The following is a 19,976-nucleotide window of genomic DNA, read 5'->3' on the forward strand; positions in this document are numbered from 1 at the left end:
CACGAGACTGTGTTTACTGTTGAACTACTCTAACTACCCACGACTCACGAGACTGTGTGTTTACTGTTTAACTACTCCAACTACTCTAACTACCCACGAGACTGTGTTTACTGTTGAACTACTCTAACTACTCACGACTCACGAGACTGTGTTTACTGTTGAACTACTCTAACTACCCACGACTCACGAGACTGTGTTTACTGTTGAACTACTCTAACTACTCACGAGACTGTGTGTTTACTGTTTAACTACTCCAACTACTCTAACTACCCACGAGACTGTGTGTTTACTGTTGAACTACTCTAACTACTCACGACTCACGAGACTGTGTTTACTGTTGAACTACTCTAACTACTCACGACTCACGAGACTGTGTGTTTACTGTTGAACTACTCTAACTACTCTAACTACTCACGAGACTGTGTGTTTACTGTTTAACTACTCCAACTACTCTAACTACCCACGAGACTGTGTGTTTACTGTTTAACTACTCCAACTACTCTAACTACCCACGAGACTGTGTGTTTACTGTTTAACTACTCCAACTACTCTAACTACCCACGGGACTGTGTGTTTACTGTTGAACTACTTTAACTACCCACGACTCACGAGACTGTGTGTTTACTGTTGAACTACTCTAACTACTCTAACTACTCTAACTACCCACGACTCACGAGACTGTGTGTTTACTGTTGAACTACTCTAACTACTCACGAGACTGTGTGTTTACTGTTGAACTACTCTAACTACCCACGACTCACGAGACTGTGTGTTTACTGTTGAACTACTCTAACTACCCACGACTCACGAGACTGTGTGTTTACTGTTGAACTACTCTAACTACTCACGAGACTGTGTTTACTGTTGAACTACTCTAACTACCCACGACTCACGAGACTGTGTTTACTGTTGAACTACTCTAACTACTCACGAGACTGTGTGTTTACTGTTGAACTACTCTAACTACTCACGACTCACGAGACTGTGTGTTTACTGTTTAACTACTCCAACTACTCTAACTACCCACGAGACTGTGTTTACTGTTGAACTACTCTAACTACCCACGACTCACGAGACTGTGTTTACTGTTGAACTACTCTAACTACCCACGACTCACGAGACTGTGTTTACTGTTGAACTACTCTAACTACTCACGAGACTGTGTGTTTACTGTTGAACTACTCTAACTACCCACGACTCACGAGACTGTGTGTTTACTGTTTAACTACTCCAACTACTCTAACTACCCACGAGACTGTGTGTTTACTGTTGAACTACTCTAACTACTCTAACTACCCACGACTCACGAGACTGTGTGTTTACTGTTGAACTACTCTAACTACCCACGACTCACGAGACTGTGTGTTTACTGTTGAACTACTCTAACTACTCTAACTACTCTAACTACCCACGACTCACGAGACTGTGTGTTTACTGTTGAACTACTCTAACTACCCACGACTCACGAGACTGTGTGTTTACTGTTGAACTACTCTAACTACCCACGACTCACGAGACTGTGTGTTTACTGTTGAACTACTCTAACTACTCACGAGACTGTGTTTACTGTTGAACTACTCTAACTACCCACGACTCACGAGACTGTGTGTTTACTGTTGAACTACTCTAACTACCCACGACTCACGAGACTGTGTTTACTGTTGAACTACTCTAACTACCCACGACTCACGAGACTGTGTGTTTACTGTTGAACTACTCTAACTACCCACGAGACTGTGTGTTTACTGTTTAACTACTCCAACTACTCTAACTACCCACGAGACTGTGTGTTTACTGTTGAACTACTCTAACTGCCCACGAGACTGTGTGTTTACTGTTGAACTACTCTAACTACCCACGACTCACGAGACTGTGTGTTTACTGTTTAACTACTCCAACTACTCTAACTACCCACGAGACTGTGTGTTTACTGTTGAACTACTCTAACTACCCACGACTCACGAGACTGTGTTTACTGTTGAACTACTCTAACTACCCACGACTCACGAGACTGTGTGTTTACTGTTGAACTACTCTAACTGCCCACGAGACTGTGTGTTTACTGTTTAACTACTCTAACTACTCACGACTCACGAGACTGTGTTTACTGTTGAACTACTCAAACTACTCACGACTCACGAGACTGTGTGTTTACTGTTGAACTACTCTAACTACCCACGAGACTGTGTTTACTGTTGAACTACTCTAACTACCCACGACTCACGAGACTGTGTGTTTACTGTTGAACTACTCTAACTACCCACGACTCACGAGACTGTGTTTACTGTTGAACTACTCTTAACTACCCACGACTCACGAGACTGTGTGTTTACTGTTGAACTACTCTAACTACCCACGAGACTGTGTTTACTGTTGAACTACTCTAACTACCCACGACTCCCGAGATTGTGTGTTTACTGTTTAACTACTCTAACTACTCACGACTCACGAGACTGTGTGTTTACTGTTGAACTACTCTAACTACTCACGACTCCCGAGACTGTGTGTTTACTGTTTAACTACTCTAACTACCCACGAGACTGTTTACTGTTTAACTACTGTAACTACCCACGACTCACGAGACTGTGTGTTTACTGTTTAACTACTCTAACTACTCTAACTACCCACGAGACTGTGTGTTTACTGTTGAACTACTATAACTACTCACGACTCACGAGACTGTGTTTACTGTTGAACTACTCTAACTACTCACGACTCACGAGACTGTGTTTACTGTTGAACTACTCTAACTACTCACGACTCACGAGACTGTGTTTACTGTTGAACTACTATAACTACTCACGACTCACGAGACTGTGTTTACTGTTGAACTACTCTAACTACTCACGACTCACGAGACTGTGTTTACTGTTGAACTACTCTAACTACTCACGACTCACGAGACTGTGTTTACTGTTGAACTACTCTAACTACTCACGACTCACGAGACTCTGTGTTTACTGTTGAACTACTCTAACTACCCACGACTCACGAGACTGTGTGTTTACTGTTGAACTACTCTAACTACCCACGAGACTGTGTTTACTGTTGAACTACTCTAACTACTCACGACTCACGAGACTGTGTTTACTGTTGAACTACTCTAACTACTCACGACTCACGAGACTGTGTTTACTGTTGAACTACTCTAACTACTCACGACTCACGAGACTGTGTGTTTACTGTTGAACTACTCTAACTACCCACGAGACTGTGTTTACTGTTGAACTACTCTAACTACCCACGACTCACGAGACTGTGTTTACTGTTGAACTACTCTAACTACTCACGACTCACGAGACTGTGTTTACTGTTGAACTACTCTAACTACCCACGAGACTGTGTTTACTGTTGAACTACTCTAACTACCCACGAGACTGTGTTTACTGTTGAACTACTCTAACTACCCACGACTCACGAGACTGTGTTTACTGTTGAACTACTCTAACTACTCACGAGACTGTGTTTACTGTTGAACTACTCTAACTACCCACGACTCACGAGACTGTGTGTTTACTGTTGAACTACTCTAACTACCCACGACTCACGAGACTGTGTTTACTGTTGAACTACTCTAACTACCCACGACTCACGAGACTGTGTGTTTACTGTTTAACTACTCTAACTACCCACGACTCACGAGATTCTGTGTTTACTGTTGAACTACTCTAACTACCCACGAGACTGTGTGTTTACTGTTGAACTACTCTAACTACTCACGACTCACGAGACTGTGTTTACTGTTGAACTACTCTAACTACTCACGACTCACGAGACTGTGTTTACTGTTGAACTACTCTAACTACCCACGAGACTGTGTTTACTGTTGAACTACTCTAACTACCCACGACTCACGAGACTGTGTTTACTGTTGAACTACTCTAACTACTCACGACTCACGAGACTGTGTTTACTGTTGAACTACTCTAACTACCCACGAGACTGTGTTTACTGTTGAACTACTCTAACTACCCACGACTCACGAGACTGTGTGTTTACTGTTGAACTACTCTAACTACCCACGAGACTGTGTTTACTGTTGAACTACTCTAACTACCCACGACTCACGAGACTGTGTTTACTGTTTAACTACTCTAACTACTCACGACTCACGAGATTCTGTGTTTACTGTTGAACTACTCTAACTACCCACGAGACTGTGTGTTTACTGTTGAACTACTCTAACTACCCACGAGACTGTGTGTTTACTGTTGAACTACTCTAACTACCCACGACTCACGAGACTGTGTTTACTGTTTAACTACTCTAACTACTCACGACTCACGAGACTCTGTGTTTACTGTTGAACTACTCTAACTACTCACGACTCACGAGACTGTGTTTACTGTTTAACTACTCTAACTACTCACGACTCACGAGACTGTGTGTTTACTGTTGAACTACTCTAACTACCCACGAGACTGTGTTTACTGTTGAACTACTCTAACTACCCACGACTCACGAGACTGTGTGTTTACTGTTGAACTACTCTAACTACCTACGAGACTGTGTGTTTACTGTTTAACTACTGTAACTACCCACGACTCACGAGACTGTGTGTTTACTGTTGAACTACTCTAACTATCCACGACTCACGAGACTGTGTGTTTACTGTTTAACTACTGTAACTACCCACGACTCACGAGACTGTGTGTTTACTGTTGAACTACTCTAACTACCCACGACTCACGAGACTGTGTGTTTACTGTTTAACTACTCCAACTACTCTAACTATCCACGACTCACGAGACTGTGTGTTTACTGTTTAACTACTGTAACTACCCACGACTCACGAGACTGTGTGTTTACTGTTGAACTACTCTAACTATCCACGACTCACGAGACTGTGTGTTTACTGTTTAACTACTGTAACTACCCACGACTCACGAGACTGTGTGTTTACTGTTGAACTACTCTAACTACCCACGACTCACGAGACTGTGTTTACTGTTTAACTACTCCAACTACTCTAACTACCCACGAGACTGTGTTTACTGTTGAACTACTCTAACTACCCACGACTCACGAGACTGTGTGTTTACTGTTTAACTACTCCAACTACTCTAACTACCCACGAGACTGTGTTTACTGTTGAACTACTCTAACTACTCACGACTCACGAGACTGTGTTTACTGTTGAACTACTCTAACTACCCACGACTCACGAGACTGTGTTTACTGTTGAACTACTCTAACTACTCACGAGACTGTGTGTTTACTGTTTAACTACTCCAACTACTCTAACTACCCACGAGACTGTGTGTTTACTGTTGAACTACTCTAACTACTCACGACTCACGAGACTGTGTTTACTGTTGAACTACTCTAACTACTCACGACTCACGAGACTGTGTGTTTACTGTTGAACTACTCTAACTACTCTAACTACTCACGAGACTGTGTGTTTACTGTTTAACTACTCCAACTACTCTAACTACCCACGAGACTGTGTGTTTACTGTTTAACTACTCCAACTACTCTAACTACCCACGAGACTGTGTGTTTACTGTTTAACTACTCCAACTACTCTAACTACCCACGGGACTGTGTGTTTACTGTTGAACTACTTTAACTACCCACGACTCACGAGACTGTGTGTTTACTGTTGAACTACTCTAACTACTCTAACTACTCTAACTACCCACGACTCACGAGACTGTGTGTTTACTGTTGAACTACTCTAACTACTCACGAGACTGTGTGTTTACTGTTGAACTACTCTAACTACCCACGACTCACGAGACTGTGTGTTTACTGTTGAACTACTCTAACTACCCACGACTCACGAGACTGTGTGTTTACTGTTGAACTACTCTAACTACTCACGAGACTGTGTTTACTGTTGAACTACTCTAACTACCCACGACTCACGAGACTGTGTTTACTGTTGAACTACTCTAACTACTCACGAGACTGTGTGTTTACTGTTGAACTACTCTAACTACTCACGACTCACGAGACTGTGTGTTTACTGTTTAACTACTCCAACTACTCTAACTACCCACGAGACTGTGTTTACTGTTGAACTACTCTAACTACCCACGACTCACGAGACTGTGTTTACTGTTGAACTACTCTAACTACCCACGACTCACGAGACTGTGTTTACTGTTGAACTACTCTAACTACTCACAAGACTGTGTGTTTACTGTTGAACTACTCTAACTACCCACGACTCACGAGACTGTGTGTTTACTGTTTAACTACTCCAACTACTCTAACTACCCACGAGACTGTGTGTTTACTGTTGAACTACTCTAACTACTCTAACTACCCACGACTCACGAGACTGTGTGTTTACTGTTGAACTACTCTAACTACCCACGACTCACGAGACTGTGTGTTTACTGTTGAACTACTCTAACTACTCTAACTACTCTAACTACCCACGACTCACGAGACTGTGTGTTTACTGTTGAACTACTCTAACTACCCACGACTCACGAGACTGTGTGTTTACTGTTGAACTACTCTAACTACCCACGACTCACGAGACTGTGTGTTTACTGTTGAACTACTCTAACTACTCACGAGACTGTGTTTACTGTTGAACTACTCTAACTACCCACGACTCACGAGACTGTGTGTTTACTGTTGAACTACTCTAACTACCCACGACTCACGAGACTGTGTTTACTGTTGAACTACTCTAACTACCCACGACTCACGAGACTGTGTGTTTACTGTTGAACTACTCTAACTACCCACGAGACTGTGTGTTTACTGTTTAACTACTCCAACTACTCTAACTACCCACGAGACTGTGTGTTTACTGTTGAACTACTCTAACTGCCCACGAGACTGTGTGTTTACTGTTGAACTACTCTAACTACCCACGACTCACGAGACTGTGTGTTTACTGTTTAACTACTCCAACTACTCTAACTACCCACGAGACTGTGTGTTTACTGTTGAACTACTCTAACTACCCACGACTCACGAGACTGTGTTTACTGTTGAACTACTCTAACTGCCCACGAGACTGTGTGTTTACTGTTTAACTACTCTAACTACTCACGACTCACGAGACTGTGTTTACTGTTGAACTACTCAAACTACTCACGACTCACGAGACTGTGTGTTTACTGTTGAACTACTCTAACTACCCACGAGACTGTGTTTACTGTTGAACTACTCTAACTACCCACGACTCACGAGACTGTGTGTTTACTGTTGAACTACTCTAACTACCCACGACTCACGAGACTGTGTTTACTGTTGAACTACTCTTAACTACCCACGACTCACGAGACTGTGTGTTTACTGTTGAACTACTCTAACTACCCACGAGACTGTGTTTACTGTTGAACTACTCTAACTACCCACGACTCCCGAGATTGTGTGTTTACTGTTTAACTACTCTAACTACTCACGACTCACGAGACTGTGTGTTTACTGTTGAACTACTCTAACTACTCACGACTCCCGAGACTGTGTGTTTACTGTTTAACTACTCTAACTACCCACGAGACTGTTTACTGTTTAACTACTGTAACTACCCACGACTCACGAGACTGTGTGTTTACTGTTTAACTACTCTAACTACTCTAACTACCCACGAGACTGTGTGTTTACTGTTGAACTACTATAACTACTCACGACTCACGAGACTGTGTTTACTGTTGAACTACTCTAACTACTCACGACTCACGAGACTGTGTTTACTGTTGAACTACTCTAACTACTCACGACTCACGAGACTGTGTTTACTGTTGAACTACTCTAACAACTCACGACTCACGAGACTGTGTTTACTGTTGAACTACTCTAACTACTCACGACTCACGAGACTCTGTGTTTACTGTTGAACTACTCTAACTACCCACGACTCACGAGACTGTGTGTTTACTGTTGAACTACTCTAACTACCCACGAGACTGTGTTTACTGTTGAACTACTCTAACTACTCACGACTCACGAGACTGTGTTTACTGTTGAACTACTCTAACTACTCACGACTCACGAGACTGTGTTTACTGTTGAACTACTCTAACTACTCACGACTCACGAGACTGTGTGTTTACTGTTGAACTACTCTAACTACCCACGAGACTGTGTTTACTGTTGAACTACTCTAACTACCCACGACTCACGAGACTGTGTTTACTGTTGAACTACTCTAACTACTCACGACTCACGAGACTGTGTTTACTGTTGAACTACTCTAACTACCCACGAGACTGTGTTTACTGTTGAACTACTCTAACTACCCACGACTCACGAGACTGTGTGTTTACTGTTGAACTACTCTAACTACCCACGAGACTGTGTTTACTGTTGAACTACTCTAACTACCCACGACTCACGAGACTGTGTTTACTGTTTAACTACTCTAACTACTCACGACTCACGAGATTCTGTGTTTACTGTTGAACTACTCTAACTACCCACGAGACTGTGTGTTTACTGTTGAACTACTCTAACTACCCACGAGACTGTGTGTTTACTGTTGAACTACTCTAACTACCCACGACTCACGAGACTGTGTTTACTGTTTAACTACTCTAACTACTCACGACTCACGAGACTCTGTGTTTACTGTTGAACTACTCTAACTACTCACGACTCACGAGACTGTGTTTACTGTTTAACTACTCTAACTACTCACGACTCACGAGACTGTGTGTTTACTGTTGAACTACTCTAACTACCCACGAGACTGTGTTTACTGTTGAACTACTCTAACTACCCACGACTCACGAGACTGTGTGTTTACTGTTGAACTACTCTAACTACCCACGAGACTGTGTTTACTGTTGAACTACTCTAACTACCCACGACTCACGAGACTGTGTGTTTACTGTTGAACTACTCTAACTACCCACGACTCACGAGACTGTGTGTTTACTGTTTAACTACTCTAACTACTCACGACTCACGAGACTGTGTGTTTACTGTTGAACTACTCTAACTACTCACGACTCACGAGACTGTGTGTTTACTGTTGAACTACTCTAACTACTCACGACTCACGAGACTGTGTGTTTACTGTTTAACTACTCTAACTACCCACGAGACTGTGTTTACTGTTTAACTACTGTAACTACCCACGACTCACGAGACTGTGTGTTTACTGTTGAACTACTCTAACTACCCACGAGACTGTGTTTACTGTTGAACTACTCTAACTACTCACGACTCACGAGACTGTGTGTTTACTGTTGAACTACTCTAACTACTCTAACTACTCACGACTCACGAGACTGTGTGTTTACTGTTGAACTACTCTAACTACCCACGAGACTGTGTGTTTACTGTTTAACTACTCTAACTACCCACGAGACTGTGTTTACTGTTGAACTACTCTAACTACTCACGACTCACGAGACTGTGTGTTTACTGTTTAACTACTCTAACTACCCACGAGACTGTGTTTACTGTTTAACTACTGTAACTACCCACGACTCACGAGACTGTGTGTTTACTGTTGAACTACTCTAACTACCCACGACTCACGAGACTGTGTGTTTACTGTTTAACTACTCCAACTACTCTAACTATCCACGACTCACGAGACTGTGTGTTTACTGTTTAACTACTGTAACTACCCACGACTCACGAGACTGTGTGTTTACTGTTGAACTACTCTAACTATCCACGACTCACGAGACTGTGTGTTTACTGTTTAACTACTGTAACTACCCACGACTCACGAGACTGTGTGTTTACTGTTTAACTACTCTAACTACCCTTGACTCACGAGACTGTGTGTTTACTGTTTAACTACTCTAACTACCCACGAGACTGTGTTTATTGTTGAACTACTCTAACTACCCACGACTCACGAGACTCTGTGTTTACTGTTGAACTACTCTAACTACCCACGAGACTGTGTTTACTGTTTAACTACTCTAACTACTCACGACTCACGAGACTGTGTTTACTGTTGAACTACTCTAACTACTCACGACTCACGAGACTGTGTTTACTGTTGAACTACTCTAACTACTCACGACTCACGAGACTGTGTTTACTGTTGAACTACTCTAACAACTCACGACTCACGAGACTGTGTTTACTGTTGAACTACTCTAACTACTCACGACTCACGAGACTGTGTTTACTGTGGAACTACTCTAACTACCCACGAGACTGTGTGTTTACTGTTGAACTACTCTAACTACCCACGAGACTGTGTTTACTGTTGAACTACTCTAACTACCCACGAGACTGTGTTTACTGTTGAACTACTCTAACTACCCACGACTCACGAGACTGTGTTTACTGTTGAACTACTCTAACTACTCACGAGACTGTGTTTACTGTTGAACTACTCTAACTACCCACGACTCACGAGACTGTGTGTTTACTGTTGAACTACTCTAACTACCCACGACTCACGAGACTGTGTTTACTGTTGAACTACTCTAACTACCCACGACTCACGAGACTGTGTGTTTACTGTTTAACTACTCTAACTACCCACGACTCACGAGATTCTGTGTTTACTGTTGAACTACTCTAACTACCCACGAGACTGTGTGTTTACTGTTGAACTACTCTAACTACTCACGACTCACGAGACTGTGTTTACTGTTGAACTACTCTAACTACTCACGACTCACGAGACTGTGTTTACTGTTGAACTACTCTAACTACCCACGAGACTGTGTTTACTGTTGAACTACTCTAACTACCCACGACTCACGAGACTGTGTTTACTGTTGAACTACTCTAACTACTCACGACTCACGAGACTGTGTTTACTGTTGAACTACTCTAACTACCCACGAGACTGTGTTTACTGTTGAACTACTCTAACTACCCACGACTCACGAGACTGTGTGTTTACTGTTGAACTACTCTAACTACCCACGAGACTGTGTTTACTGTTGAACTACTCTAACTACCCACGACTCACGAGACTGTGTTTACTGTTTAACTACTCTAACTACTCACGACTCACGAGATTCTGTGTTTACTGTTGAACTACTCTAACTACCCACGAGACTGTGTGTTTACTGTTGAACTACTCTAACTACCCACGAGACTGTGTGTTTACTGTTGAACTACTCTAACTACCCACGACTCACGAGACTGTGTTTACTGTTTAACTACTCTAACTACTCACGACTCACGAGACTCTGTGTTTACTGTTGAACTACTCTAACTACTCACGACTCACGAGACTGTGTTTACTGTTTAACTACTCTAACTACTCACGACTCACGAGACTGTGTGTTTACTGTTGAACTACTCTAACTACCCACGAGACTGTGTTTACTGTTGAACTACTCTAACTACCCACGACTCACGAGACTGTGTGTTTACTGTTGAACTACTCTAACTACCCACGACTCACGAGACTGTGTGTTTACTGTTTAACTACTCTAACTACTCACGACTCACGAGACTGTGTGTTTACTGTTGAACTACTCTAACTACTCACGACTCACGAGACTGTGTGTTTACTGTTGAACTACTCTAACTACTCACGACTCACGAGACTGTGTGTTTACTGTTTAACTACTCTAACTACCCACGAGACTGTGTTTACTGTTTAACTACTGTAACTACCCACGACTCACGAGACTGTGTGTTTACTGTTGAACTACTCTAACTACCCACGAGACTGTGTGTTTACTGTTGAACTACTCTAACTACTCACGACTCACGAGACTGTGTGTTTACTGTTGAACTACTCTAACTACTCTAACTACTCACGACTCACGAGACTGTGTGTTTACTGTTGAACTACTCTAACTACCCACGAGACTGTGTGTTTACTGTTTAACTACTCTAACTACGCACGAGACTGTGTTTACTGTTGAACTACTCTAACTACCCACGACTCACGAGACTGTGTGTTTACTGTTTAACTACTCTAACTACCCACGACTCACGAGACTGTGTGTTTACTGTTTAACTACTCTAACTACCCTTGACTCACGAGACTGTGTGTTTACTGTTTAACTACTCTAACTACCCACGAGACTGTGTTTATTGTTGAACTACTCTAACTACCCACGACTCACGAGACTGTGTGTTTACTGTTTAACTACTCTAACTACCCACGAGACTGTGTGTTTACTGTTGAACTACTCTAACTACCCTTGACTCACGAGACTGTGTGTTTACTGTTTAACTACTCTAACTACCCACGAGACTGTGTTTACTGTTGAACTACTCTAACTACCCACGACTCACGAGACTGTGTGTTTACTGTTGAACTACTCTAACTACCCACGACTCACGAGACTGTGTGTACTGTTGAACTACTCTAACTACCCACGACTCACGAGACTGTGTTTACTGTCGAACTACTCTAACTACCCACGACTCACGAGACTGTGTTTACTGTCGAACTACTCTAACTACCCACGACTCACGAGACTGTGTTTACTGTTGAACTACTCTAACTACCCACGACTCACGAGACTGTGTGTTTACTGTTGAACTACTCTAACTACCCACGAGACTGTGTGTTTACTGTTTAACTACTCTAACTACCCACGACTCACGAGACTGTGTTTACTGTTGAACTACTCTAACTACCCACGACTCACGAGACTGTGTTTACTGTTGAACTACTCTAACTACCCACGACTCACGAGACTGTGTGTTTACTGTTTAACTACTCTAACTACCCACGACTCACGAGACTGTGTGTTTACTGTTGAACTACTCTAACTACCCACGACTCACGAGACTGTGTGTACTGTTGAACTACTCTAACTACCCACGACTCACAAGACTGTGTTTACTGTTGAACTACTCTAACTACCCACGACTCACGAGACTGTGTTTACTGTCGAACTACTCTAACTACCCACGACTCACGAGACTGTGTTTACTGTTGAACTACTCTAACTACCCACGACTCACGAGACTGTGTGTTTACTGTTGAACTACTCTAACTACCCACGAGACTGTGTGTTTACTGTTTAACTACTCTAACTACCCACGACTCACGAGACTGTGTTTACTGTTGAACTACTCTAACTACCCACGACTCACGAGACTGTGTTTACTGTTGAACTACTCTAACTACCCACGACTCACGAGACTGTGTGTTTACTGTTTAACTACTCTAACTACCCACGACTCACGAGACTGTGTGTTTACTGTTGAACTACTCTAACTACCCACGACTCACGAGACTGTGTTTACTGTTGAACTACTCTAACTACCCACGACTCACGAGACTGTTTACTGTTTAACTACTCTAACTACTCACGACTCACGAGACTGTTTACTGTTTAACTACTCTAACTACCCACGAGACTGTGTTTACTGTTGAACTACTCTAACTACTCACGACTCACGAGACTGTGTGTTTACTGTTTAACTACTCTAACTACCCACGACTCCGGAGACTGTGTGTTTACTGTTGAACTACTCTAACTACCCACGAGACTGTGTTTACTGTTGAACTACTCTAACTACCCACGAGACTGTGTTTACTGTTGAACTACTCTAACTACCCACGACTCACGAGACTGTGTTTACTGTTGAACTACTCTAACTACCCACGACTCACGAGACTGTGTGTTTACTGTTTAACTACTCTAACTACTCACGACTCACGAGACTGTGTGTTTACTGTTGAACTACTCTAACTACTCACGACTCACGAGACTGTGTTTACTGTTGAACTACTCTAACTACCCACGACTCACGAGACTGTGTTTACTGTTGAACTACTCTAACTACCCACGACTCACGAGACTGTGTTTACTGTTGAACTACTCTAACTACTCACGACTCACGAGACTGTGTTTACTGTGGAACTACTCTAACTACCCACGAGACTGTGTGTTTACTGTTGAACTACTCTAACTACCCACGAGACTGTGTTTACTGTTGAACTACTCTAACTACCCACGACTCACGAGACTGTGTTTACTGTTGAACTACTCTAACTACCCACGACTCACGAGACTGTGTTTACTGTTGAACTACTCTAACTACCCACGAGACTGTTTACTGTTGAACTACTCTAACTACCCACGACTCACGAGACTGTGTTTACTGTTGAACTACTCTAACTACCCACGACTCACGAGACTGTGTTTACTGTTGAACTACTCTAACTACCCACGAGACTGTGTTTACTGTTGAACTACTCTAACTACCCACGAGACTGTGTGTTTACTGTTGAACTACTCTAACTACCCACGAGACTGTGTGTTTACTGTTGAACTACTCTAACTACTCACGACTCACGAGACTGTGTGTTTACTGTTTAACTACTCTAACTACCCACGAGACTGTGTGTTTACTGTTGAACTACTCTAACTACTCTAACTACCCACGAGACTGTGTTTACTGTTGAACTACTCTAACTACCCACGAGACTGTGTTTACTGTTGAACTACTCTAACTACCCACGAGACTGTGTGTTTACTGTTGAACTACTCTAACTACTCACGACTCACGAGACTGTGTGTTTACTGTTGAACTACTCTAACTACCCACGACTCACGAGACTGTGTTTACTGTTGAACTACTCTAACTACACGACTCACGAGACTGTGTTTACTGTTGAACTACTCTAACTACCCACGACTCACGAGACTGTGTTTACTGTTGAACTACTCTAACTACCCACGACTCACGAGACTGTGTGTTTACTGTTTAACTACTCTAACTACCCACGACTCACGAGACTGTTTACTGTTGAACTACTCTTAACTACCCACGACTCACGAGACTGTGTTTACTGTTTAACTACTCTAACTACTCACGACCCACGAGACTGTGTTTACTGTTGAACTACTCTAACTACCCACGAGACTGTGTGTTTACTGTTGAACTACTCTAACTACCCACGACTCACGAGACTGTGTGTTTACTGTTGAACTACTCTAACTACCCACGAGACTGTGTGTTTACTGTTGAACTACTCTAACTACCCACGACTCACGAGACTGTGTGTTTACTGTTTAACTACTCTAACTACCCACGACTCACGAGACTGTGTGTTTACTGTTTAACTACTCTAACTATCCACGAGACTGTGTGTTTACTGTTGAACTACTCTAACTACTCTAACTACCCACGAGACTGTGTTTACTGTTGAACTACTCTAACTACCCACGAGACTGTGTTTACTGTTGAACTACTCTAACTACCCACGAGACTGTGTGTTTACTGTTGAACTACTCTAACTACCCACGAGACTGTGTGTTTACTGTTGAACTACTCTAACTACTCACGACTCACGAGACTGTGTGTTTACTGTTGAACTACTCTAACTACCCACGAGACTGTGTGTTTACTGTTGAACTACTCTAACTACACGACTCACGAGACTGTGTTTACTGTTGAACTACTCTAACTACCCACGACTCACGAGACTGTGTGTTTACTGTTTAACTACTCTAACTACCCACGACTCACGAGACTGTGTTTACTGTTGAACTACTCTTAACTACCCACGACTCACGAGACTGTGTTTACTGTTTAACTACTCTAACTACTCACGACCCACGAGACTGTGTTTACTGTTGAACTACTCTAACTACCCACGAGACTGTGTGTTTACTGTTGAACTACTCTAACTACCCACGACTCACGAGACTGTGTGTTTACTGTTTAACTACTCTAACTACCCACAACTCACGAGACTGTGTGTTTACTGTTTAACTACTCTAACTACCCACGACTCACGAGACTGTGTGTTTACTGTTTAACTACTCTAACTACCCACGAGACTGTGTGTTTACTGTTGAACTACTCTAACTACCCACGACTCACGAGACTGTGTTTACTGTTGAACGACTCTAACTACCCACGACTCACGAGACTGTGTTTACTGTTGAACTACTCTAATTACCCACGAGACTGTGTTTATTGTTTAACTACTCTAACTACCCACAAAACTGTGTTTACTGTTGAACTACTCTAACTACTCACGACTCACGAGACTGTGTGTTTACTGTTGAACTACTCTAACTACTCACGACTCACGAGACTGTGTGTTTACTGTTTAACTACTCCAACTACCCACGACTCACGAGACTGTGTTTACTGTTTAACTACTCTAACTACCCACGAGACTGTGTGTTTACTGTTGAACTACTCTAACTACTCACGAGACTGTGTGTTTACTGTTTAACTACTCTAACTACCCACGAGACTTTGTTTACTGTTGAACTACTCTAACTACCCACGAGACTGTGTTTACTGTTGAACTACTCTAACTACCCACGAGACTGTGTGTTTACTGTTGAACTACTCTAACTGCCCACGACTCACGAGACTGTGTTTACTGTTGAACTACTCTAACTACCCACGAGACTGTGTGTTTACTGTTGAACTACTCTAACTGCCCACGACTCACGAGACTGTGTGTTTACTGTTGAACTACTGTAACTACCCACGACTCACGAGACTGTGTGTTTACTGTTGAACTACTCTAACTACCCACGACTCACGAGACTGTGTTTACTGTTGAACTACTCTAACTACTCTAACTACTCTAACTACCCACGACTCACGAGACTGTGTTTACTGTTGAACTACTCTAACTACTCACGAGACTGTGTGTTTACTGTTGAACTACTCTAACTACCCATGACTCACGAGACTGTGTGTTTACTGTTGAACTACTCTAACTACCCACGACTCACGAGACTGTGTTTACTGTTGAACTACTCTAACTACCCACGACTCACGAGACTGTGTGTTTACTGTTGAACTACTCTAACTACCCACGACTCACAAGACTGTGTGTTTACTGTTGAACTACTCTAACTACTCACGACTCACGAGACTGTGTGTTTACTGTTGAACTACTCTAACTACCCACGACTCACGAGACTGTGTGTTTACTGTTGAACTACTCTAACTACCCACGACTCACGAGACTGTGTGTTTACTGTTGAACTACTCTAACTACCCACGACTCACGAGACTGTGTTTACTGTTGAACTACTCTAACTACTCACGACTCACGAGACTGTGTGTTTACTGTTGAACTACTCTAACTACTCTAACTACCCACGACTCACGAGACTGTGTCTTTACTGTTTAACTACTCTAACTACTCACGAGACTGTGTTTACTGTTGAACTACTCTAACTACCCACGACTCACGAGACTGTGTTTACTGTTGAACTACTCTAACTACCCACGACTCACGAGACTGTGTGTTTACTGTTGAACTACTCTAACTACCCACGACTCACAAGACTGTGTGTTTACTGTTGAACTACTCTAACTACTCACGACTCACGAGACTGTGTGTTTACTGTTGAACTACTCTAACTACTCTAACTACCCACGACTCACGAGACTGTGTTTACTGTTGAACTACTCTAACTACCCACGACTCACGAGACTGTCTTTACTGTTGAACTACTCTAACTACCCACGACTCACGAGACTGTGTCTTTACTGTTTAACTACTCTAACTACTCACGAGACTGTGTTTACTGTTGAACTACTCTAACTACCCACGACTCACGAGACTGTGTTTACTGTTGAACTTCATGTGTTCTGGGGAATTCCCACATGTTCTGGCCGTGGCTTTAGGAGATTAGAGATGGGAATGGTTATAGTTAGGGTTAGTTTTTTAAAGCAGCTTTACAGCAAAAGCATTTCTAATCAATCTAGAGTGATCTGTTCTCAGAGGTGACCGAGTCCAACTTATGCGGTTCAGAAATGCACATATACAAAATCACACAGTCGGCTAAAAATGTATTCATTTAAACAATGTAGTAATTAAAGCCAGAAACAGTGAGCTTATTGAAGTAATGAAAACACATTTGTTAAATGATTAGGATATATAGAAAAATGTAGCACTAACATAAATGTACACAATAAGTAAATTGTATCAAATGGTTTGTGGCAAAGTATTTATGGCCAATTAATATAAAGTGTGACCCAAATACCTCTAAATAAAACCGGAAGAACTTTATTTATATTAAAGTTAGCTATACTGTAAAAAATTATTTTCATGATTTGTCAAATCAAGTTAGATAATTAATGTGATTCAGATAACATAATATTTGGAGTTTCTAATAATAAACCAATCTCCTTCATTGTATTAACTAAAAAATTGTAATTTTAATGAACAAAAAAATTTAACCAGGTAACTTACTTTTTTAACTTAAACCAACAATATTTTTTTACAGTGGGGTTTAGGGGTAGGGTATGTGTGTGTGTGTTTGTATGCGATGGGTAGGTTTAGGGGTAGGGTTAGTGTGTGTGTGTGTGTGTGAGATGGGTCGGTTTAGGGGTAGGGTTAGTTTGTGTGTGTGTGTGTGCGATGGGTAGGCTTAGGGGTAGGGTTAGTGCGTGTATGTGTGTGTGATGGGTAGGTTTAGGGGTAGGGTTAGTGCGTGTGTGTGTGTGATGTTTAGGGGTAGGGTTAGTGTGTGTGTGTGTGTGTGTGTGTGTGTGTGTGTGTGTGTGTGTGTGTGTGTGTGTGTGAGATGGGTTGGTTTAGGGGTAGGGTTAGTGCGTCTGTGTGTGTGTGTGTGTGTGTGTGTGTGTGTGTGAGATGGGTAGGTTTAGGGGTAGGGTTAGTGCGTGTGTGTGTGTGTGTGTGTGTGTGTGTGTGTGTGAGATGGGTAGGTTTAGGGGTAGGGTTAGTGCGTGTGTGTGTGTGTGAGATGGGTAGGTTTAGGGGTAGGGTTAGTGCGTGTGTGTGTGTGTGTGTGTGATGGGTAGGTTTAGGGGTAGGGTTAGTGCGTGTGTGTGTGTGTGTGTGTGTGTGTGTGTGTGTGATGGGTAGGTTTAGGGGTAGGGTTAGTGCGTGTGTGTGTGATGTTTAGGGGTAGGGTTAGTGCTTGTGTGTGTGTGTGTGTGTGTGTGTGAGATGGGTAGGTTTAGGGGTAGGGTTAGTGCGTTTGTGTGTGTGTGTGTGTGTGTGTGATGGGTAGGTTTAGGGGTAGGGTTAGCGTAAGGAGAGAGAATATACTGTTTGAACAGTATAAAAACCATTACACCTATGGAGAGTCCCTAAAAAAACATTAAAACTCAACGTGTGTGTGTGTGTGTGTGTGTGTGTGTCCACAGGCACGCTCAGAGCCAGCAGAAACACCTGGCAGAGAAAACGCCATCTAAATGAAGACCCTCCACACCATCAGATCAGATCACACACCTTTCCTTTGCTTCTGTGGTTCATCATAACACACACGTTCCTCACGAGACCCCGAGCGGGACGTCCCACACACTCCAGCGCTCGGCCTTCGCTCACTCATCCGCTACAGTCTCTTACCGTCGCCACTAAATTATAACCGTCAAAGCATACAATGGTGTAAAAGCGCCTTGTGAGAAATTTAATTCAAGTTTTAGAAAAGAAGAAGAAAGCGAGTGTTCTGAGCAGCCGTGATTTACCCGTGTCATGCTCCAGGTGGACAGTGTGTGTGTGTGTGTGTGTGTGTGTGTGTGTGTGTGTGAGGAGGGAAGCACGCCTGCCTTGTACTCGACCTGTAGCTTTCGGTAACGTTCACTCCGACTGGTTTTCAACAGTTCGTGAATGTTGATTCTGACATGAGTCATTTGAATAATAATAAGTGTGTTAATATCATTTTCATTCTATTGTATTCAGATTCTTTATTTGAGGGAGATGCTTATGTACAGATATGTATAAAATAAGAAAAATAAAACTTGGTTTCATAGACTGTGGCGTGCTGGATCGTCTTTATGATTTATGATTAATGATTTAGAATAAAACTGATTAACTGGTAACACTTTACAATAAGGTTCATTAGTTAGCATTAGTTCATGTATTACTAACAATGAGCAATACATTTGTTACAGTGTTTATTAATCTGTTAATGTTAGTTAATACAAATCCAGCTGTTCATGTTAGTTCCCAGTGCGTTAACTAATGTTAAGAAGTGAGCCTCACTGTAAGTGTTACGGATTAACTGTGAACACGATTAAACACTGACTTTCACATCACGTTTTGAACCGTTCAGATGTGATTTACTGTACATTTTCTTTCATCCACAAACATGTTTCAGTGACACTCATTTCCAGAAACGGCATTAGTCATCTCAGAAGTGGCTTTTCTTTCTCGA

At 42.3% G+C, this 19,976-nt stretch overlaps 1 protein-coding gene across 2 annotated transcripts in view; it reads left to right on the top strand.

The window, feature by feature from the left end:
• schip1 (schwannomin interacting protein 1) overlaps nucleotides 1–19,571 on the top strand; it is a 200,022-nt gene extending 180,451 nt beyond the window's left edge. For both annotated transcript variants that reach the window (XM_056267982.1, XM_056267984.1), the window contains exon 8: nucleotides 18,967–19,571. In XM_056267982.1, coding sequence (XP_056123957.1) covers nucleotides 18,967–19,018 — 52 coding nt within the window. In that variant the 3' untranslated portion in view covers nucleotides 19,019–19,571. The remainder of the gene's footprint in view (nucleotides 1–18,966) is intronic.
• Nucleotides 19,572–19,976: the final 405 nt, after the last annotated feature.

This window comes from Rhinichthys klamathensis, unplaced genomic scaffold (assembly GCF_029890125.1).
Source record: "Rhinichthys klamathensis goyatoka isolate OS25496 unplaced genomic scaffold, OSU_Roscu_1.1 h1tg000267l_1, whole genome shotgun sequence".
Taxonomy (NCBI): domain Eukaryota; kingdom Metazoa; phylum Chordata; class Actinopteri; order Cypriniformes; family Leuciscidae; genus Rhinichthys; species Rhinichthys klamathensis.